This window comes from Pleurodeles waltl, chromosome 3_1 (genome assembly GCF_031143425.1).
Source record: "Pleurodeles waltl isolate 20211129_DDA chromosome 3_1, aPleWal1.hap1.20221129, whole genome shotgun sequence".
Lineage (NCBI taxonomy): Eukaryota > Metazoa > Chordata > Amphibia > Caudata > Salamandridae > Pleurodeles > Pleurodeles waltl.
In genome coordinates this window covers 1,915,571,625-1,915,595,732 of record NC_090440.1, presented here as the reverse complement: position 1 = coordinate 1,915,595,732, position 24,108 = coordinate 1,915,571,625, and the positions used below count along the sequence as shown (strand labels likewise).

General features: G+C 45.0%; 1 protein-coding gene across 1 annotated transcript in view; it reads left to right on the top strand.

Annotated features, from left to right (window-relative positions):
* The window catches only part of LOC138285765 (protein ABHD15-like), a 40,840-nt gene extending 17,273 nt beyond the window's left edge, over positions 1-23,567 (top strand). Inside the window, exon 3 of the mRNA XM_069226122.1 lies at positions 19,070-23,567. Within this exon, the coding sequence (XP_069082223.1) occupies positions 19,070-19,607 (538 nt within the window). The 3' untranslated portion in view covers positions 19,608-23,567. The remainder of the gene's footprint in view (positions 1-19,069) is intronic.
* The last annotated feature ends 541 nt before the right edge of the window (positions 23,568-24,108 follow it).

Sequence of the window (24,108 nt, the reverse complement as noted above, 5' to 3'; positions counted from 1 at the left end):
GGGAGGTGTCCAGAGCTCCTCCAGTGTGCTCCAGACCTCTGCCATCTTGGAAACAGAGGTGCTGCTGGCACACTGGACTGCTCTGAGTGGCCAGTGCCACCAGGTGACGTCAGAGACTCCTTGTGATAGGCTCCTTCAGGTGTTAGTAGCCTTTCCTCTCTCCTAGGTAGCCAAACCCTCTTTTCTGGCTATTTAGGGTCTCTGTCTCTGGGGAAACTTTAGATAACGAATGCATGAGCTCAGCCGAGTTCCTCTGCATCTCTCTCTTCACCTTCTGATAAGGAATCGACCACTGACCGCGCTGGAAGCCTGCAAACCTGCAACATAGTAGCAAAGACGACTACTGCAACTCTGTAACGCTGATCCTGCCGCCTTCTCGACTGTTTTCCTGCTTGTGCATGCTGTGGGGGTAGTCTGCCTCCTCTCTGCACCAGAAGCTCCGAAGAAATCTCCCGTGGGTCGACGGAATCTTCCCCCTGCAACCGCAGGCACCAAAAAGCTGCATTACCGGTCCCTTGGGTCTCCTCTCAGCACGACGAGCGAGGTCCCTCGAATCCAGCGACACCGTCCAAGTGACCCCCACAGTCCAGTGACTCTTCAGCCCAAGTTTGGTGGAGGTAAGTCCTTGCCTCACCTCGCTGGGCTGCATTGCTGGGAACTGCGACTTTGCAAGCTACTCCGGCCCCTGTGCACTTCCGGCGGAAATCCTTCGTGCACAGCCAAGCCTGGGTCCACGGCACTCTAACCTGCATTGCACGACTTTCTAAGTTGGTCTCCGGCGACGTGGGACTCCTTTGTGCAACTTCAGCGAGCACCGTTTCACGCATCCTCGTAGTGCCTGTTTCTGGCACTTCTCCAGGTGCTACCTGCTTCAGTGAGGGCTCTTTGTCTTGCTCGACGTTCCCTCTCTCTGCAGGTCCAATTTGCGACCTCCTGATCCCTCCTGGGCCCCAGCACCGTCCAAAAACGCTAAAGGCACGATTTGCATGTAGCAAGGCTTGTTGGCGTCCCTCCGGCGGGAAAATACTTCTGCACGACTCTCCAAGGCGAGCGGGATCCGTCCACCAAAGGGGAAGTCTCTAGCCCTTTTCGTTCCTGCAGAAACCTCAGCTTCTTCTGTCCAGTCGAAGCTTCTTTGCACCCGCAGCTGGCATTTCCTGGGCATCTGCCCATCTCCGACTTGCTTGTGACTTTTGGACTTGGTCCCCTTGTTCCACAGGTACCCTAGATTGGAAATCTACAGTTGTTGCATTGCTGGTTTGTGTCTTTCCTGCATTATTCCTCTATCACGACTCATTTGTCCTTAGGGGAACTTTAGTGCACTTTGCACTCACTTTTCAGGGTCTTGGGGAGGGTTATTTTGCTAATTCTCACTATTGTCTAATAGTCCCAGCGACCCTCTACAAGGTCACATAGGTTTGGGGTCCATTCGTGGTTCGCATTCCACTTTTGGAGTATATGGTTTGTGTTGCCCCTATCCCTATGTTTCCCCATTGCATCCTATTGTAACTACATTGTTTGCACTGTTTTCTAAGACTATACTGCATATTTTTGCTATTGTGTATATATATCTTGTGTATATTTCCTATCCTCTCACTGAGGGTACACTCTAAGATACTTTGGCATATTGTCATAAAAATAAAGTACCTTTATTTTTAGTATAACTGTGTATTGTGTTTTCTTATGATATTGTGCATATGACACTAAGTGGTACTGTAGTAGCTTCACACGTCTCCTAGTTCAGCCTAAGCTGCTCTGCTAAGCTACCATTATCTATCAGCCTAAGCTGCTAGACACCCTATACACTAATAAGGGATAACTGGGCCTGGTGCAAGGTGCAAGTACCCCTTGGTACTCACTACAAGCCAGTCCAGCTTCCTACATTGGTTGTGCAGTGGTGGGATAAGTGCTTTGAGACTACTTACCACTCTTGTCATTGTACTTTTCATAAGAGAAAAATATACAAAACAAGGTCAGTGTATATACACATAGCCAAAAAGTTTTGCATTTCCTCTTTTCACTCTTTTCTAAGTGCTGAAAAGTACTTCTAAACTTTCAAAAAAGTTCTAAAAAGTTTAAAAAGTTTTTTTCTCTGTCTTTCTAAAAGCTCTGACAAACTTTTTATCTTTTACTATCACTTTAACTCTCTCTAAAAATGTCTGGCACAGGAAATAATGTTGAACTGTCCAAACTTGCATATGATCACCTTAGCTGGAAAGGAGCAAGGAGTCTCTGCATAGAGAGAGGTTTGAGTGTAGGGAAGAATCCTTCTTTAGAACTGTTAATTAATATGCTTAGAGTACAGGATAAGGCCATAAGTGCCCAATCTGTAGAAAAAGTAGCTAATGGTTCTCAATCTGATCCAGGGACTCCCCCAGGAAAAGGTTCAGGAAAGAAACTTCTCAGCCTGCCCATTACTAGACAGTCTAGCATAGTTGGTACAGAGGTTGAATCACACCATACTAATGGTGTGCTCTCACATTATACTGGTAGCCAAGCTGTTAGGGTGCCCTCTGTAAGGGACAGGTCTCCTTCTGTTCATTCCCATCATACCTCTGTATCTAGAAATGTCCCTCCCACCCACCCTGATGACAGATTGTTAGAAAGGGAGCTCAATAGATTGAGAGTGGAACAAACCAGACTGAAGCTCAAGAAGCAACAGCTGGATTTGGATAGACAGTCTTTAGAAGTAGAGAGGGAAAGACAGAAGTTGGGTTTAGAAACCCATGGTGGCAGCAGCAGTATTCCCCATAGTCATCCTGCAAAAGAGCATGATTCCAGGAATCTGCACAAGATAGTTCCCCCTTATAAGGAGGGGGATGACATTAACAAGTGGTTTGCTGCACTTGAGAGGGCCTGTGCTGTACAGGATGTCCCTCAAAAGTAGTGGGCTGCTATCCTATGGCTATCATTTAGTGGAAAGGGTAGGGATAGACTCCTTACTGTGAAAGAAAATGATGCCAATAATTTTACAGTTCTTAAGAATGCGCTCCTGGATGGTTATGGCTTAACCACTGAACAATACAGGATAAAGTTCAGAGAGACCAAAAAGGAGTCTTCACAAGACTGGGTTGATTTCATTGACCATTCAGTGAAGGCCTTGGAGGGGTGGTTACATGGCAGTAAAGTTACTGATTATGAAAGCCTGTATAACACAATCCTGAGAGAGCATATACTTAATAATTGTGTGTCTGATTTGTTGCACCAGTACCTGGTAGACTCTGATCTGACCTCTCCCCAAGAATTGGGAAAGAAGGCAGACAAATGGGTCAGAACAAGGGTGAACAGAAAAGTTCATACAGGGGGTGACAAAGATGGCAATAAGAAGAAAGATGGTGAAAAATCTCAAGATAAGCATGGGGATAAGGGTAAAACCAAAGATCCCACTTCAAATCTTAAACACTCTTCAGAGGGTGGGGATAAAACAAATTCTTCCTCTTCTTCCCAACCTGCACACATTAAAAAGCCCTGGTGCTTTGTGTGTAAAAACAGAGGCCATAGGCCAGGGGATAAGTCCTGTCCAGGTAAACCCCCTGAGCCTACCACCACTAATACATCAAGCTCTAGTGCCCCTAGCAGTAGTGGTACTAGTGGTGGGACTGCTGGCAACAGTCAAGCAAAGGGTGTAGTTGGGTTCACTTATGGGTCCATAGTGGAAACTGATGTAATCAGTCCCAAGACAGTTTCTGTCACACCTAGTGGCATTGGCCTTGCCACACTGGCTGCTTGCCCCCTTACAATGGATAAGTACAGGCAGACAGTTTCAATAAATGGTGTTGAGGCCTTGGCCTACAGGGACACAGGTGCCAGTTTCACTTTGGTGACTGAAAACCTAGTGCCTCCTGAACAACACATCATTGGACAACAGTATAAGATTATTGATGTCCATAACTCCACTAAGTTTCTTCCCTTAGCTATAATTCAATTTAGTTGGGGTGGAGTTACTGGCTCTAAGCAGGTGGTGGTATCACCTAGCTTACCTGTAGACTGTCTCTTAGGTAATGACCTAGAGGCCTCAGGTTGGGCTGATGTAGAGTTTTATGCCCATGCAGCCATGCTGGGCATCCCTGAGGAATTGTTCCCTCTCATTTCTACTGAAATGAAAAAGCAAAGGAGAGAAGGCCTGAAAACTCAGGATCCCTCTCCATCAACAGGTAAAAAGGGTATCACAGTATCCCCTAACCACTCTACCATTCAGGATACCATTCATGTGGTGGGAGAAACCTCTCCTGGGGTGGCACCTGTTCCAAGGGAATCATCAGCTGGCATAGCTGGACTCCCTGAGGTAGAAGTACCTCTCTGTGGGATAACTAACATTGGTGACAAAAAGAGCACCATTTTAGTTAACATGGAGCATCCCTCCAACCCTCCCAGAGAAACTTTAGTGCAGAAACCCTGTACTGCCTCACAACACTTAGGACAGCATCCCTGCCCTAGTGTGGAGCTCATAGGACAGCATCCCTGCCCTGCTCCAACTCAAGAGAAATAGCATCCCTGTTCTCTCTTCCAGCCAAATGGACAAAGTTTTTGCCCAGCTATGGCTTTTCTGAGACAGCATCCCTGTCTGGCATTTCCATCACTACAAATAGGTTCAGTGGACAATTCCCACTGCTCTAAACTAAAACTTACTGATAGAAACTCTGAAAATACATCTTCACATTGTTGCTTAGCTAAAAAACTTCAAACAGGGTGGTTTACATCCCCACAGGGAAGTAACCATATAGTGGATGATAAAGGGAGTAACCAGTCTATTGCAGAGCTACTCTCTACTTATCACCACTTAGACAATAAAGTCTCAACTGGCCAAGGTTAGCCTTATTGTCCTTCGTTTGGGGGGGGGTTGTGTGAGAAGGTAGCCTCTTTCTAGCCTTGTTACCCCCACTTTTGGCCTGTTTGTGAGTGTATGTCAGGGTGTTTGTCACTGTTTTCACTGTCTCACTGGGATCCTGATAGCCAGGCCTCAGTGCTCATAGTGAAAACACCATGTTTTCAGTATGGTTGTTATGTGTCACTGGGATCCTGCTAGTCAGGACCCCAGTGCTCATAGGTTTGTGGCCTATATGTATGTGTCACTGGGACCCTGTCACACAGGGCCCCAGTGCTCATAGGTGTGCATGTATATGTTCCCTGTGTGGTGCCTAACTGTCTCACTGAGGCTCTGCTAACCAGAACCTCAGTGGTTATGCTCTCTCATTACTTTCAAATTGTCACTGACAGGCTAGTGACCATTTTTACAATTTACATTGGCTTACTGGAACACCCTTATAATTCCCTAGTATATGGTACTGAGGTACCCAGGGTATTGGGGTTCCAGGAGATCCCTATGGGCTGCAGCATTTCTTTTGCCACCCATAGGGAGCTCTGACAATTCTTACACAGGCCTGCCACTGCAGCCTGAGTGAAATAACGTTCACGTTATTTCACAGCCATTTTACACTGCACTTAAGTAACTTATAAGTCACCTATATGTCTAACCTTTACCTGGTAAAGGTTAGGTGCAAAGTTACTTAGTGTGAGGGCACCCTGGCACTAGCCAAGGTGCCCCCACATTGTTCAGAGCCAATTCACTGAACTTTGTGAGTGCGGGGACACCATTACACGCGTGCACTACATATAGGTCACTACCTATATGTAGCTTCACCATGGTAACTCCGAATATGGCCATGTAACATGTCTATGATCATGGAATTGCCCCCTCTATGCCATCCTGGCATAGTTGGCACAATCCCATGATCCCAGTGGTCTGTAGCACAGACCCTGGCACTGCCAGACTGCCCTTCCTGGGGTTTCACTGCAGCTGCTGCTGCTGCCAACCCCTCAGACAGGCAGCTGCCCTCCTGGGGTCCAGCCAGGCCTGGCCCAGGATGGCAGAACAAAGAACTTCCTCTGAGAGAGGGTGTGACACCCTCTCCCTTTGGAAAATGGTCTGAAGGCAGGGGAGGAGTAGCCTCCCCCAGCCTCTGGAAATGCTTTGTTGGGCACAGATGTGCCCAATTCTGCATAAGCCAGTCTACACCGGTTCAGGGACCCCTTAGCCCCTGCTCTGGCGCGAAACTGGACAAAGGAAAGGGGAGTGACCACTCCCCTGACCTGCACCTCCCCTGGGAGGTGTCCAGAGCTCCTCCAGTGTGCTCCAGACCTCTGCCATCTTGGAAACAGAGGTGCTGCTGGCACACTGGACTGCTCTGAGTGGCCAGTGCCACCAGGTGACGTCAGAGACTCCTTGTGATAGGCTCCTTCAGGTGTTAGTAGCCTTTCCTCTCTCCTAGGTAGCCAAACCCTCTTTTCTGGCTATTTAGGGTCTCTGTCTCTGGGGAAACTTTAGATAACGAATGCATGAGCTCAGCCGAGTTCCTCTGCATCTCTCTCTTCACCTTCTGATAAGGAATCGACCACTGACCGCGCTGGAAGCCTGCAAACCTGCAACATAGTAGCAAAGACGACTACTGCAACTCTGTAACGCTGATCCTGCCGCCTTCTCGACTGTTTTCCTGCTTGTGCATGCTGTGGGGGTAGTCTGCCTCCTCTCTGCACCAGAAGCTCCGAAGAAATCTCCCGTGGGTCGACGGAATCTTCCCCCTGCAACCGCAGGCACCAAAAAGCTGCATTACCGGTCCCTTGGGTCTCCTCTCAGCACGACGAGCGAGGTCCCTCGAATCCAGCGACACCGTCCAAGTGACCCCCACAGTCCAGTGACTCTTCAGCCCAAGTTTGGTGGAGGTAAGTCCTTGCCTCACCTCGCTGGGCTGCATTGCTGGGAACTGCAACTTTGCAAGCTACTCCGGCCCCTGTGCACTTCCGGCGGAAATCCTTCGTGCACAGCCAAGCCTGGGTCCACGGCACTCTAACCTGCATTGCACGACTTTCTAAGTTGGTCTCCGGCGACGTGGGACTCCTTTGTGCAACTTCGGCGAGCACCGTTTCACGCATCCTCGTAGTGCCTGTTTCTGGCACTTCTCCAGGTGCTACCTGCTTCAGTGAGGGCTCTTTGTCTTGCTCGACGTTCCCTCTCTCTGCAGGTCCAATTTGCGACCTCCTCATCCCTCCTGGGCCCCAGCACCGTCCAAAAACGCTAAAGGCACGATTTGCATGTAGCAAGGCTTGTTGGCATCCCTCCGGCGGGAAAATACTTCTGCACGACTCTCCAAGGCGAGCGGGATCCGTCCACCAAAGGGGAAGTCTCTAGCCCTTTTCGTTCCTGCAGAAACCTCAGCTTCTTCTGTCCAGTCGAAGCTTCTTTGCACCCGCAGCTGGCATTTCCTGGGCATCTGCCCATCTCCGACTTGCTTGTGACTTTTGGACTTGGTCCCCTTGTTCCACAGGTACCCTAGATTGGAAATCTACAGTTGTTGCATTGCTGGTTTGTGTCTTTCCTGCATTATTCCTCTATCACGACTCATTTGTCCTTAGGGGAACTTTAGTGCACTTTGCACTCACTTTTCAGGGTCTTGGGGAGGGTTATTTTGCTAATTCTCACTATTGTCTAATAGTCCCAGCGACCCTCTACAAGGTCACATAGGTTTGGGGTCCATTTGTGGTTCGCATTCCACTTTTGGAGTATATGGTTTGTGTTGCCCCTATCCCTTTGTTTCCCCATTGCATCCTATTGTAACTACATTGTTTGCACTGTTTTCTAAGACTATACTGCATATTTTTGCTATTGTGTATATATATCTTGTGTATATTTCCTATCCTCTCACTGAGGGTACACTCTAAGATACTTTGGCATATTGTCATAAAAATAAAGTACCTTTATTTTTAGTATAACTGTGTATTGTGTTTTCTTATGATATTGTGCATATGACACTAAGTGGTACTGTAGTAGCTTCACACGTCTCCTAGTTCAGCCTAAGCTGCTCTGCTAAGCTACCATTATCTATCAGCCTAAGCTGCTAGACACCCTATACACTAATAAGGGATAACTGGGCCTGGTGCAAGGTGCAAGTACCCCTTGGTACTCACTACAAGCCAGTCCAGCCTCCTACAGATGCTACCCCCTCATGCGCTGCTTTAATCACCTCTGATCTAATGTCTTTATTGGGAATTACTCTAACCCCTACGCCTGGTATTACTACTTTGGCATCTAGGAAGCCTCCCATTTGGTAGGAATATTTAGCAAGGAATGCTTTTGGATAAGGCGTGCCTTCAGCAGTAACTTTCACGGCAGCCCACATGTCATTGTCCGGTTTTGCTCCTGGGCGGGGTTACTGCAGCAACAGTAGCCGTAGCTACAGCTCATTTCCCGGCTTCATCAGGCATTGTATTTCCAGCAACATGTATTCGACCTCTCTGTTGTCCAAGTGTATGTACAACATGGACGTTTGGTAGCGTTTCCTTCAGATCCGCTACTTTCCCCCACAGACGTCTGTGTTTAATGGTGTTGCCTTTAGAATCTCTGAACCCATTCTGGTGCCAGTAATGCAGGTATTCATTGAAGGGCTAGGATCAGTAGTACAAATCACAATCAGTGTTAGCTGTGCAGTATCCACATGTTCCAGTGCCTTCACCAGAGCCTTTAGCTCTGCTAATTGTGCTGTGCAATCCCCTAGAGATTGCGTGAACATATGCTGGGGACAAAATGTATTATCCTCCATATAGCTGTGTGACATCTTGTTTGGGGTCTAGGGCAACAAGTTTTTATGTTTACTTTGTCCTTGGGACAAGTGGGCCCAACCCCCTGCAGCACAAACCCTTTGGCTGCCTGTTTACAGAGCGTGGAAGTCTCTGCAGTTGAGGTAATGTGTTTCCAAAACATAATGCTGTTCGAACTTGTATTTATGGTTCATTATTTGAAAGCCTTCATTATTAGGGTGAGTGCTGTAAATAAATGTTTTAAGGTCACACTTCACTACTGACGTTGGTTCCAGTAAAAAAAAAAAAAAAACGTGTACACACATGTTTGAAAAGTTTAGGCTAAGAGGCTAAGTATAATGCTCCCAGAATGCTCTCTGATTATATGCAAATGAAGTGTCATTTAGTAAAATTTGTTGATGCATGCTAGTATTTCCCAAAAATATTTCTAATGGAAAATCAGTGAAACCATTTTCAACACGATTATGGGAAGCATGAAAATAAACAAACACTGACAAAGCCAACTGATCTGACATATTTTTATAAGTCTTTTAGTTTCATCAATGCGTGTCTTGTTTTGACATGGCTTTTGTAACACTTTATTGTTGTGGGAGCTACCAGGCCCTCAACATTGTAACAAACATTGGCAAAACCCCCCCAAAAAGTTTTTGAACTCTTAAAGCACACGTTGCCACCAGCGGCATAACAAAGGCCCCGCAGCCGCCCTCCAGAGGGCCCCTTCAGCACAGCACCTGCCCTGAGTGAGTCTGGAGAGGGGGCTCCTCATGTTCTTTGCAAAGGGGCACCCTCCAGTTTCGTTACGTCACTGATTGCCACTGTAGTTCCTGACACTGAACAAAACTACTTTGTGTGGCAATATGCTCCTTGTGGAAGAGCAGAATGCGATCACTCACAGTAAAGCCAGCCGAAAGAGAGAGAAATAGAAGTTTAATAAAAAAAAAATGTCTTTGTTAACACCAGACCTAATTAGGGACCAAGACCCACATGTAGGTAGCTTTTTGCATGTCGCAAACAGCGACTTTCGCTGTTTGCGACGTGCAAAAAGCACATTGCGATGCACAAACCCAGTTTTGCGATTCAGTTACCTGGTTACCGAATCTCAAAACGGGTTTGCGACTCGCAATTAGTAAGGGGTGTTCCCTTCCTAATTGCAACTCGCAGTGCAATGTAGGATTGTTTTGTGACCGCGAACGCGGGCGCAAACCAATCGCAGTTTGCACCCATTTCAAATGGGTGCTAACACTTTCGCAAAAGGGAAGGGATCCTCATCGGACCCCTTCCCCATTGTGAATGTCACTGTAAAAAAAATTTCAGAGCAGGCAGTGGTCCTGCGGACCACTGCCTGCTCTGAAAAAATGAAACAAAAACGTTTCTTTTTTCGTTTCTGTTATGCATCTCGTTTTCCTTTAAGGAAAACGGGCTGCATTACAAAAAAAACAAAAAAAAAAACTGCTTTATTGAAAAGCAGTCACAGACATGGTGGTCTGCTGTCTCCAGCAGGCCACCATTCACGAGGGGGTCGCAAATTGCGACCCACCTCATGATTATTCATGAGGTGGGCATTTGCGAAGCCCTTGCGAATCACAGATGGTGTCAAGGGCACCATCCTACATTCGGATTTGCGACTCGCAATTTGCAGGTCACAAATCTGAACCTACCTACATGTGGCCCCAAATTCTTAAAGAAAGTCACAAAAGTGCACCCATGGTATATGTCGTACCCCTAAAAAATATTTGTGAACTGTATTTTAGCATGGGTAAATACGATGTGTAGATTTGCTCATGTGAAAATCTATTGAGCATTTGCAAGTTCATTTTCCCTCCAGCCACTTTCTTCCCAACCCTGGAAGAAGTTATAATTCTGCCATTGTCAGGAGTAAATGTCCTACCTTTCTTATTATGGGAAAATATTAGAGAGAAGCTGGTAAAAATCTTTAAAATATGCAGGTTAGTAGGTTTGCAGACTCAAAGGCATTCCAGCCCTGGAACTATTGCTTACTGCTTCCTCCAGCCCCAGAATGCAGATCTGCAGAAAGGTGGCAAAATAAGGAAATTGCTACAGTAGGGATTGAAACTCCAAGTATTCAAGCCCTACTATGGTAGTAGCCCTGGCATAATCAGAGAGGCTATTAATTGCTGCCATAATTTGTCGCCACACTACATGGCACCAAAGGGACAAGTAGATCTTTTTACAGGACAAGTAGATTTGAGAAGCAACCTGTCCCCTGGACAAGTAGATATTTTAATCAATTCCACACCCCTGAGGCAGTCTGTTTCCTGGAAGTGGGTATTCGAGTTCATATTGAAAAAATTATTGAGTTTGTAATTTTGGGTTGAAAATGTAGTCTACATCAGTGGCTGTCAAAGACTCTTGCCATTGAATCCAATGTAGATGTAATGGTTTGACGTTTGGAACGCTGGCTTTAGTAACAGCCTCAAGGGCTGCGATTGGAGATACAACAATAATGCTTTTGCCTTGGGCTACAGGTCTTTCTTTAATGACGGCCATCTGAACAGCAGTGAGAATTTTCTCAGTGGGAGCAAAGCGTTGTTCTTCTGCTGAATACAAATGTGATTTGTATGCAATCGGGACTGTCTTACCCTCATTGAAAGTTACATAGGTGAAACCAATGGCACCAGCAATTCTTCTGATGACCAGATGTGTTTTGTTGTCCCTTGTGTGTATGTGTTCTGCTGCAAGCATGTCTGTTTGCAAAGCTCTGAGAATGTGTGTGTGTGTTTGACTGTCCAAAATGTATTCGAAAAGTCAGGACATATTGGGCCTGATTCTAATTCCGGCGGGCGGCGGAGGCCGCCTGCCGGAATTCCACCCCCATAATACCGCTCCGCGGTCAGAAGACCGCGGAGGGTATTATGAGTTTTTCCCTGGGCTGGCGGGCGGTCTCCAAAAGACCGCCCGCCAGCCCAGGGAAAAACTCCCTTCCCACGAGGATGCCGGCTCGTAATCGAGCCGGCGGAGTGGGAAGGTGCGACGGGTGCAGTGGCACCCGTCGCGTATTTCAGTGTCTGCAAGGCAGACACTGAAATACTTTGCGGGGCCCTCTTACGGGGGCCCCTGCCGTGCCCATGCCATTGGCATGGGCACGGCAGGGGCCCCCAGGGGCCCCGCGACCCCCCCTACCGCCATCCTGTTCATGGCGGCTTTCCCGCCATGAACATGATGGCGGTAGGGGGGGTCAGAATCCCCCATGGCGGCGCAGGGATTCTAAGGGCAGTGGTAAACCGGCGGGAGACCGCCGGTTTACCCTTTCTGACCGCGGCCAAAGCGCCGTGGTCAGAATGCCCTGCGGGGCACCGCCGGCCTGTCGGCGGTGCTCCCACCGACCCTCGCCCCGGCGGTCGAAGACCGCCGGGGTGAGAATCACCCCCATTAAGTCATATAAAGGTTTTATGCGTGATGCATAATCAGGAATGTAGGTTCTGCCAAAATTTAGAAAACCCAATAGAGATTGGAGTTTTTTAATAGTATTTGGAGGTTGTAACTGTGCACATTTTTCCAAGAATTGTGGCGCTGAGCTCTTTCCTTCACTTGATAGCTCGAATCCCAGAAATAGGACACTAAGGAAGGCTATTTTTGTTTTTTTTTGTTGAATTTGTAGCCAAACTCGGCAAATCCCACAACAATGTGGTCTACCCGTCTTAAATATTGCAGCAATTCATCATCCGTGAGATAGATATCATCTACATAGGACAATGCTTCTGGGTCAGTGTTGTGCAATGTTGAAGTCACATGAACCGCAAACAGCCCTGGTCTGTTCTTGTACCCATGGGGTAAAAAACTGAATTTTTTCTGGGAGCCTAGTACGCTGAAACTAGTTAAATCTCAACTCTCAGGTGCTATATTTTGGCAGAAGAAACTATCACAAATGTCCAGTGTTGTTTTTTTTTTGCGCACTATGTTGTTCATGAGTGCTGTGCTATGTGAGTTTTGTATAATGTATGTGCATGTATGACTGTTTAAATGTCTGTAGTGTAAGACTATTCTGTACGAATGGTCCAGTTTAGCTACTGGGAATAATGGATTATTCATTGGTGGGACACAGGGTTCCATTACGCCCTGATACTCCAGTTGTGTTAGGATTTCCCTCACGGGTGCTTTAGCATCATGTTTTATGGGATACTGGAGTTGTGGTTGGGGTTGATTTTTTATAGGGATTACATGGAAGGGGGAATTTTAATGCCACCCAGGTGCCTGCGCCAATGCCCAATCGATGGCGTAGGATTCTCTGAGCTTCTATGAAACAAGGGGCGAGAAAGGTTTGATAACAGCTTTCCCATATGGGCAAGTACGGACAAATTCAGGTGGCCAATCCTTTTCAGCCAATAGAATATCATATATGTTTACAACGCGGTCCCAAAAGATTGCATCTATTGTGCGCTCTATGTCTCCTTCTAACTGTAGCGTTTCCTTTGCACACCCTATCAGGCGTGGAGACATGCATGTCTGCAGTTACTACTTGTCATCAGTTGCATTCACCTCCAGATGCTGTAGAAGATTCCGGCAAACTATTGTGACTTCTGCTGCGCTGTCTAATAGCGCTAGTGTCCACTTCTTGTTCTTCAAGAGAGCCCTCTTCTTGAGTGGCATGTCAAACTGCAACTGCTGCCACCTTTTTCTTTTTGAATTGTGGTTTTTGTTGGGGAAGTTTCTCTTCTTTTTTAACAGAAACTTCTGTTGAACGTTGTAATTCCCGTCTCGGTTTCACGTACTCAATTCTTTGCTCTGACCGCCCCCCTCTCTCACTCCATTTTTCCAATGAGTCCTAAAAGGAATGAGATTGGCGTGTTTCAGTATATTGATATCTGTCAGGTGTTTTTATATTATCTCTATTTCTGAGATTATATCTATACTGTAGGGTCTCCGTATGTGGAGATTCTCCCCTTTCTTTTTTAGGTGTTTGTTATTTTTTATGCCAGCGTTTTTTAGTACCCTCAGGAGCTTGTTTGGTAGAATCTTTGTTAGATTTATCTTGAAATTGTGGTTTTGTTGGTCTGGCCCCAGACTATCCCGACCAATGCTAGAGTAGCTCTACGTGATAATCTTTGGCAGCTCATGTTCTTGATCCTGTGGAGGAACGGCTCGGAGCCCCATGCGCACTGCTTGTGCAACTGCTTCTCCTTTAAGGTTACTTAATATAATTGAGGATAATGTGGCGAAAGTACCCATTCATTGCATCCCCAAGTCCAGCGCTGGGGCAGCCCAGTATTCATCTTGAGTAAATTGGCAAGTGTCGGCGTACCATGTGCGGTAGTATAAAGCGTGGCAAATACCGTGCACCATGTATTACAGTTATCCACAGTGGGAAGCACATAGTTAATATTCTATGTTTATCCTGAGGTCCCATATGGGGAATTAATTTTTTTAGCTAACCAGTACGGAATTTCTTCTCATTTGTCGGATACTTTACCCATAATCGAATGTACAGTCGCAGGGTAAATACGTGGCGTTAGTGCATGTGGTTGCGCTGGAGCAGCACATGCTGGGTTTGTGTTTAATGTTTGCATTACAAACTGTACTAAACGTCTGTATATTGCCGTCAAATCAGCGTATAAGTGACGGACTTCAGCAACCGTTAGGTTCGTTGCAGCAGGATGTGGTGCATAAGTAGCCAATAAGAGCCAGGTAGGACTATCATTACTTAAAGGACTTTGCCTAATGTGTAAAATTGTGTGGGGTAGGGCGCCATCAAGCCAATTATTCTGTTCTTGATAAGATAGAGGTATTTCTAAATATGCATATGCTCTGTATTGTGCAGGTACGTTTGCAGGTGTATAATGATAAAATGTATTGGTGTTCCCATCAACTGCTGGAAATGTGACCCAAGAATAAAAAAGTTCTGTTCTATAGGCTGGGTGAGTGTCAACAACAAAAGTGACTGGACCCCCCTGTGCCATTAGGCCATATGCCAGTAAATGTGCAGTAAGTGTTGGTCTCATATTGACTGCAATTTCTACCTGTTGTGGATTCGCCATAATGAATGGTAAATTTGTTCAGAGATAAGCACACCAACTGGGGATTATCCTTTTAATGGTTCAAGCTTGAACAACCTACAGTGTTAGTTAGGTACACCCTACTTACCTAAAGAGAAAAAGTCTCAATACCAAGGACGTCTCCGTATATAGTACTGAGGTGTCTTTGTATGTAGTGAGACAGAGATACTCAGGAGGACCTGAACATCAGAGCCTGACCAAACGTTGGCGGCGCCATGTTGTGATGGCTCTCATTATTCTAATGAGACTACTGCATTTGAGCGGCAGAATCGCCTGCTGTGTGGGAGACTGAGTCTAACCCACTACAGGTGACACCTGTCACCCCAATCCAGGTTTTGCTCTGGCTAACTAGCAGTGCCTCATCTCTACCCAAGAGCAGGGACAATTGGGCAGCCGAGCGCATGACAAAAGTGACTCTTCAGGGAAATAGTGGTCACTCAGATCTCATCCGTTTCTCTCAGTTACATTAGTCTCACATATACAAGGACAAGCAGAGGCAGTATATTTTTCAATAGGGTTTTAATGAAGCAACTGCATCGTAGACAATAAAGCTTGTACTGCAATAACCAGGACGATAAAGCTAGACAGTATTAGTATTGTGACAAGGAGATTAAAGCATAGAAATAACGTTACCATATTGTCACTAGAGTCAATAGACTAATTTCTACCTAGGCTATATTAGAGCACAGCATGTTAAGCTCTAGTTCTGCCCTTCAGGTTCTCCTGGGAAGACATCATCCCCCATACCTGAGCAAAGGCCTGAAGTCTGCATAGGCAGCTGCAGCGAAGTGTGCAGCAATCAGCATACAGTCATGGTCATCTGGCTGGAATCTCCCTCTAACGTGTGTGGGACAGGGAAGTGTTTTTATAATAAAACAGCTGATGTTCTGAGAAAATGTCCCTACGTAAGGATGTGTATGTTTCTATAAATACCAGAGACAAAGTGTTACCACGTTTTACCGGCAACATATCTTACTGCAGCCTTGAGGGAAGCACAGAGTGAACAAGAGTGTCTTGTTTAAGAACGTAGTGCTGGCCTAGGCAAAGAACGGCTAGATAGAGAGAAATAGACCGCAAGTGTGGCTATTGCTAAAATAATAAACAAAGCTGAATAAAATATATCTAGGTTAAAGTGCACAGCAGCAGGCCTAGTGTGCTAAAATAACGTGCATGGAACTATAACTAAAATGGCTACATGACTCTGCAAAAGAAACGATGGGGCAAAGAGTCAATGTATTGTGTGAGGCAGTGTATTAATGTTAGGGTTATGATGTATGGAGGCATGTGGGAGTACAAGGTAAGGCAATGGGCGGGCTGAGAAGGAAGAGCTGTTTAGGTTGAACTCGCTGAGCTCCACATGTCTGATGTTTAGAACCCATTCAGTTTTTTTATTGTATATTAACTAAAAGCACACAACCGCCCAGCGACAAAATGCATGCTATCAAACTATTGATCCCCTGTGCGACTGATAGCCTTCCCAGATGTAAACAGAAAAGTGCGTAGATTGAGAATGTGCTACAGAGCCATACCAATGGTGGGCACCGCATAAAAATGTGAATAGCAAAAGTGAAATCTGAAAAATTAATGTACTTCTGCCAAAAAATCATGGCTTTCTTCTCAATTGGGGATTTGTTTACCCATTTATTTCTGTCCACTTTGCAATACAGTTCACAATAGATTTGGTAATAGCACCACACTCCCTTTGTCAGAGTGGGACTGGAAGAATGGGTGATAGGAGATAGTCTGATAACCTGCATTACCACAGCCATTTCAGTCCCTCTAACTACTACATTGTAAACAAAGACAAGGCATCCATAAATCACTCTTTGCCTTACTTTAGAGGTATATCAGTAAACAGTGGTTCCTTGTGAGGAAGCTAAATTGCCCTGTGTTTCCTAGGCAAAGCTCATCAAGCAACCAATAATGATTATCAGTTACATGATTTAATGAGATTGCTCATAAACATATAACACAGTGATATAAATGAGCTTCCTCATCATAAAGATTCTGCTCCAGTGAAAGATGCAGTGAATTGTGAAAAAAGTGAGAAAAAGTGTGCAATAAGTGATAACAAACAAATGTAAGATTAACACATAGAGGCATGCTCACTAAGTAAGTTTAGTCCAAAACCGACTAAAATTTGTAGTACACTGCCAGTAAACGTGTGTCTATATGCTTTAGCATTGACAATTCGACCCCTTTATTGGTCTAATTTTCTCAGGGTCTTCATCCGGACAAATAGCACCTATAACGACACAAACACACAATATCTCTGTTGAAGTTGGTACTAAGCAACTTAGTGGTCTACTGTTAAACATCTGTATACGTGTTAACCTTACCAATAACCATAAATGTCCTAGGTCAGAGAAATGTATCAACCAACTTCTTATCTCGTCACAATAAGACTTACATTATGGGAAAGAAAGCAAAGTAAAAAACTGTGGTTTGTCTAATGACCATTTAATATGTAGAGATACCGTTAAAAACCTGAAATGAATCTCTAATCCAGGCCAATAGTTCTGGCACCTAAATTATCGTAATATAGTGTGCAAAACCTAAACACAGCATGATGTTCAAAAGGTAGTCACATGCAATACTTGTGTATTCGTGCATCGTAGTGCTATAGATGCTCAAAACTAGAAGACCTTGTGCTTTATCGGTAGCCAACTTGATGCACCATAGAAAATATTTTTAAAGTCCTATATGGTATACACTAGACATGCTTCCCTTCACACGCACCCAGAGCGGTGTGGACACAAGCAACACAGAAACATCGATCTAATACAGGAGAAAAACTTGAGTGCAAACACCCCAGAGATCAAAAAACCTATGTGACCCAAAAGTTACCACTGGCCAGCAGAATCGCTGATCCAAGCAAAGGGCCATTACTTTATCCGTCCTACGATCGGTGTTTCAGGCTGCTTATACATAACAAGAGTTGGAACGCTCAGCAATATCAATTTTTTTAATTTTTGCATAAAAGGCTTACTTTGCCATCAAGTGCAAGAGGGACACACCTACCGCGTTGATGAAGCCAGTTCAGTCGGAGTAGCCGCACGCATGCATGGAGACCCAAGAAATATACTGCAGATCGCTGCACGCAAAGTGCCCGCCAGTGCCAGATTACCAAATAGGCAAAGTAGGCCCTGGCCTATGGGCAACACTCCTTTTAGGGGCCCTGCAGCAACAGATCAGAATAATATTGATTTGCTCTTGAAAGAAAATTACAATTAAGCTGTCTTAAATTGTTTCCGAAAGATAGAAAAAAATTAATCAACTCAAAGAAACAAAAACTTTATATTAATGACTCTATAGAGAAAATACTGTATTAATGTAAAGTACTCATTAACAACTTAAAGTACATAAACCGTAGACATCAGATTCACATAAAAGTTTGTCTCTTAAAACATCATCTTCTGTCAGCTTGCAAAAAAATTTGGTGCAAACTACGTATGTGGAATGTTTAGTTTTGTGTAATAAAATTGGTTTATTAAAATTGTTGGATGGTAAAATTAAACATATTAGGAGATCATTGTTGACTGCCTAGGGGCCCCCACAGGGTTTAGTCCAGCACTGGTGCTTGCCCAACGACCCTCTACCCAAGCCAGAGTCCAATCAGGAACCCCAAAAAAGATTAAAAATGGTCGTGACATCTTCCCTCTCTATGTATACACGTGGTGTCCTCTCTCCTTGTGGCAGTGTCTTGTTCCTACTTTCCTTGCTCTCTTCACACTTGCTGTCTCGTCTGTTTTTTTTTCCATAGTCCAGTCTTTTGCAGCTTGTTTGTTCTCTTTGGCAAGTCTTGGATTACCAATTTATACTCCTTGTACATGCATAGTGCCCGCTCTCTCTTTTTACTTCTTGTTTGTCTTAGCGGCCACACTTTCCTTCTTGTACAAGTCTAAAGCAATCCCACTACACCTGCATGCTTGTCCAACTCAAATGTGGTCTCCCTCTTGTAAAGGTCTTTTATTTCCTGTGCCTCCTCCTCCTCACACTCCTTGATCTCCTTGAAAAAGTTCTCAGTGGCCTACGCCTCCTTCTCTGTGTCCCTCATTGTGCAAACATTCTGTAACCTCCCTTCCCTCCCTGTACAAGCCGTTGTTTACGTCTATTGTGGGCTCTCATTTCCTCTTGCACAAGTCTTTTGGTTTCTTTATTTCTTTGGTCATGTGAAAGGAACTTGTGGCCTCCCTTTCTCTTCCTTAGAAAAGCCCATTGTGAACTATTACTTCCTTCTCTTTGTCCTTTCTTGTTTTCGTACTTCCTTTGCCCTATCTTTCTTTGCATTGTGGCCTCTTTTTGTTTCTTGCTGGTGATGTTGTGGCCTCTCTAAACCTTTCAGAATCATTCAAGGCCTCTTTTCGGTTGTTTACATTTTATATAGTATTTCATCTTGTGCACATAGTTTCTGGTCTCTCCTACTTCTTGTATGACCCCCTCACCACTTTTTCTCTGCTTTGCAGGTATGTTACTGCACTCGGGGAGGCAATAAGCATGGAGAAGGTGCTTAGAAGTAGTTCTCTCAAGGAGCTGGAAGAGTCCTTGTTCTGCCAAACTGGGACTAGCACTAGTTCCTGGGAGTCATACTGGGAACGAAATGACCCACTTCGAGATGTGGATGAGGTGGCCACCCCAGTCCTCTGCATCTGTAGTCAAGATGACCCCATCCGAGGACACCCCGTCAGCACTTTACCCGTTGGTCTGTTCGAGACAAACCCTCATCTCTTCTTGCTCCTGACACAGCACGGAGGACACTGTGGATTTTGGGGAGCTGGGCAGACAGGTGCTCCCTGGAGCCATGAAGCTTTGCTGGAGTTCTTCAAGTCCACAGTGGACTTTTTTGTGATGGAGGAAAAACATAAGGGGTTGGCCGACAGAAAGGGGGCAGATCCTGGGGCTTCACACAAGGCAGCAGCTGGGACTGGTGTGTGCAGACAGGAGCCAATCTGCACCCACAGCATTCATCAGATCTACAAATGGCAGCGGTCCTATACCAGGTGATGGCTGCCGTAAAGTGCAAGATGTGCATTGACCTGCAGAGTGTTCACAGAGACTTCAAGAAGCTCCTCTATGGACTCAGTGTGTCAGAGCTTCAGTCTCTGCGTTGACCTCAGAGCTGAAAGAGCATAGATGGGACAGACCAGAGAGATGACATACATCTGAACAATGGATTCATAAGTATGGCTAGGTGGTGTGACTGTGACACAGGCGGGCTGCAAAAGGCACATATAAGTCTCAAGAAAGCACCTGTGTGTTGTATATTGAAAGCTAATAGCTGAATGGGCTCTTAGAGCTTTGATCCAGGACTGCTGCTCCAATATGAATGAAAGACAAAGAACATGTTTGTCATCAAATGTCGGAGTTGCAGTGAATGTGCCCACGCAACACCCATGGATTTTGACGCATCCCCAGATTTACAAGAGCTTGTAAACTTGGGGCTGTGCCAAAACCTTACGCCTCTTCAGGGGAGGCACAATGAGGAGAAATATCTTTATTTATCCTAGTGTTTTCCTCTCTATGTGTGCTTCATTCTGAAGCACACATATAAAGATAAAAGTCTCCCAGGATACTTTTTGTGCAGGAAGGTGGTCCCTTCCTGCACAAAAACAATTCTGCCTACAACGCAGACACCCTTGCACCATGGTGCAAGTGTGCCTGCGTTGGCACTAGGCTGTCAACACAGCACCAGCGCAGTGGGAATGGAGAGGAATGCACTGTATTGCTTTAATATGCTGCATTCCTGTCCTTTCCCTTTGACACAGGCCAGCACAGCGAGGTGACTTGCTGCGCTGCCCTGCGTCAAAAGAACATAAATGTGGGATCTAGTGTAGAAGCTAGCAACACATGCACTGAAGGGAACCTCATCTGTTCATCGGCCAAAGAAAGAAAGTAATTGGCAAGAGACTGTGAAATGTCTGACCAAAACTGTGGACCTTTTTACAGAATTTGTGCAAAAATTACATTTGACTTTTTTATGTTTTTGATGTTTATTTGCTGATTTACCAGAATCTCAGGGGTAGAAGAACCGAGATCATGCACCCCTTGAACTCCTTTAGACATCAGAGGGTTGCCCTCTGCACCACCTTTATGCATATAGTGACCTCCAAATTGTTGCTGAGAAGTTGGGGGGAAGGAAAGAAATCGAAAAGGAGTAATGGGCACGGGATGGGAAGAATGGCCATCAGGGCCAAGCTTCTGTATGAACCTATGAGGTTCTGGCTTTAAAACCAATGGAATGGGGATCGCTGAGGCACATCACGGCCAAGACAGCTCACTCTATTTGCTGTTTGATCATGAGTAAAAGACCATGAGTTCATGGTGATAGATCAACTCTGGGACTCATTTCTTTCATCGCCTTTGTTTTGACCCAAGTGTTATGAAACACAAATGGAAGGAGCTACCATGATTGATTTACTTCTCTTGTTTTGTCCTTCGGTGATCTTGAGTGATATGATAGCACTGATGTTTTTAATGGTGAGTTTAGAGCGCTCTAGCTTTAACGAATCACAGTTGAAAACGTAAGGAGAGATGTTTTTGTTTGGTCTAACAGAAACAGGATAGTGTTTGAGATGGCTTTAGATAGCGCTACGTATATGGATCTGGAGATGTCATAGTTTTGGTGCAGAATACACTTTGCCACTCTCATGTATTCAGGTTGCATCCCCATCAGATTTTGTACACGTTTTAAAGGTTCTCATTGCATTTACAAAAATGTAGTATCCTGTATCTTATCGTCAGCTGGTGCATTTCCTCTATCAAGGTCAGAAAAGTTTTTTCTCTCAGCTGTTTCCCTTGAAAAGGCCTCAGTAATGAATATATGTTTGCACCTCCCTCGCCCACTCTCCAGTGTATTGCTGTTCCCTCCCTTCACCTCCACACATCCCTTGTTTTGCTTACTTCCATAGCCCCTCCCCATTATGTTGCTGCTCCCTCCCTCCACCCCCATGCTTCCTTCCGGATGCTTGACCCCCGTCTCCCTCCACTCTCCGTGGTGTTGCTGCTCCCTCCCTCCATCCCCACACCTCCTTTGAGTTGCTTGACCCCCCACCAATACTCTCCCCACCCCTTGTGGTGTTGTTGCTCTCTCCCTCCTCCCCAACATCTCCCTCGTGTTGCTTGTCCCCTAACACTCCTCCACATGTCCATTGTGTTCCTTACCCCACTCATGGTCCTCCGTACCCCCTCTTATCACTTCTTACCCCAGGAAAAAAATTAAACAAAGCCAAATAGCTCTTATGAATGCTGTTTGGCTTTGTTTGATGTGTTTTAGATATATTGCACTGCAACATAGTGTGCGGTGCAATATGGCTTGAAGGAAACAAGCAGTGGCAAAGCCAGTAGGTATCACCTTTGTTTTTGCTTTTTATCTGACTGGATTACAAAGTATTAGAAAAATGTTATAATATTTTCTTTTTAATTTGATAAACCATTAATAGTTGTTTATGCTGTTGTTTATTAATTCAACATACATCACAACATAAACAACTATTAACGGTTTGTCAAATTTAAAAGAAGCATTATTATAATATTTTTCTAATATTTATAATCCAGTTAGAAGAAGAAGAAAGAAGACAGAGAAGACGGCAGCGAAGAAAGAAGACAGAGAAGATGGAATGCAGTGAAGAAGAAAGAAGAAGGGCAGCGAAGAAAGAAGACAAAGAAGATGGCATGCGGTGGAGAAGACGGCAATGAAGAAATAAGACAGAGAAGATGTCAGCGAAGAAAGAAGAAGGGCAGCAAAGAAAGAAGACAGCAAAGACGGCATGTGATGAAGTAGAAAGAAGAAGGGCAGTGAAGAAAGAGGACAGAGGAGACGGCATGCAGTGAAGAAGAAAGAAGAAGGGCAGCGAAGAAAGAAGACAGCATGCGGTGAAGAAGAAGGAAGACGGCAGTGAAGAAAGGAGACAGAGAAGATGGCAGCAAAGAAAGAAGACGTCAGTGGAGAAAGAAGACGGCATGTAGAAAGGAAAAAGAAGTACAGTCAGCGTCATAGCCAGAGGAAGGACACTGACCAGTGTCCAATGGCAAGTGACTATAAGGAGTACTTGACCCAGAGGCAACACAAAGGCATGAACGGCAAAGAAGACAGCAGAAAGTGAAGCAGACGACGTGCTGGCAAATCAGAAGCACGTACATTAGAGCAAAATTGGAGCAAGCCAATGGTAAGTTCAGGTAAGCAATAGGTGGTCTCTAAGCCCCGTTAAAAAAAATGTTATCAACAAAAGATTTTGCAAGCGCATGCCTGCAGAAAAAAACCTAAAAAGCTCTATAACATGTCCGATGGCCACATGATAGCATTTTGTTTTTTACTTTAAACTATCTTTTACAACATGTCTAAAAAACACATTGACGAAGCCAATAGAGCTTGCGTAGGCGAACCCTATTGGCTTTGCCAATTCTTGCTCTAAGTCAGGCAACCTGGTATTCTGTTTCTTGGGCTATTGGTGGTATTTACTCCAGTCTTTAAATTCATTTTTTTAGGTCGAAGCCTACCAGACAGCACAGCTATGTGGGTTGCTAATAACATCAGGGAGACATTCGGAAAGCTTCCCTGGGAATGCATTCTGCCCACTGCTTACCATCGGCTTTGTGGTTTGTAACTCACAATTTGCTTGCTTCCCATTTGCTGGCTTTATTTCCCTTCGATGGCCCATACCCTATTTACTGTATTCTTCCACCAGTACTCGCTTTCTGTAAACAGGCCTTCAAATCTTTTTCTTATCTTGTCACATTTAGTGTGCATCCGAAGACAGCAGTCAAATGTCAGGCTTTGTTTTCCAAGGGAGCATGATGTTTACTTTTCTTTCTCTGACTTCAAAGTGAAATAATTTATGTGTTAATCATGCTGGCCACTGGGGGTGTGGTGTAGGAAGGCTGGACAATGTTATTTTTTTCTAGCACACAACAATATTTAAATGCTTGTAGATGAACTGTGGAGATATTTCAGAACATGTCAGAATTAGGAAAGCACAAATAAAGTCAATTTTTTTGTAATTCTGAAATGTGGTGGAAACAAATATTTTAATGTGATCAAAACAAATTAATACATTGTTTACATTTCTACACATTATCATTAGTGCACTGTATACCTTTATCAGTAAAACTGTATGTTTGTGCAAATGTAACAGTAATTTCAATTGAAGATGTGCTGTCTGAAGTGGCAATGCACTTTCATACAATGCATACTCCACACCACTGCACTCTACTCTGCACCACCCCACACTACAGCACTCCAATCTATGCTACTCCACACGGCATCACTGCATTCTACTCTGCACTACTCTACTCTATGCCACTTCACGCCGCGCCTCTCTATTCTACTCTATACCCCCTACTCCATGCCAATCCACTCTACCCTACTGTACGCTGCTAAGCACCACTGTTATTTTCACCACTGCACTCTACACCACTCCAGTCTATGCGACTCCACTATACACTGCACCACTGTACTTTACGCCACTCCACTCTATGCCACTCTACTCTGCAGCACTGCACTCTATGT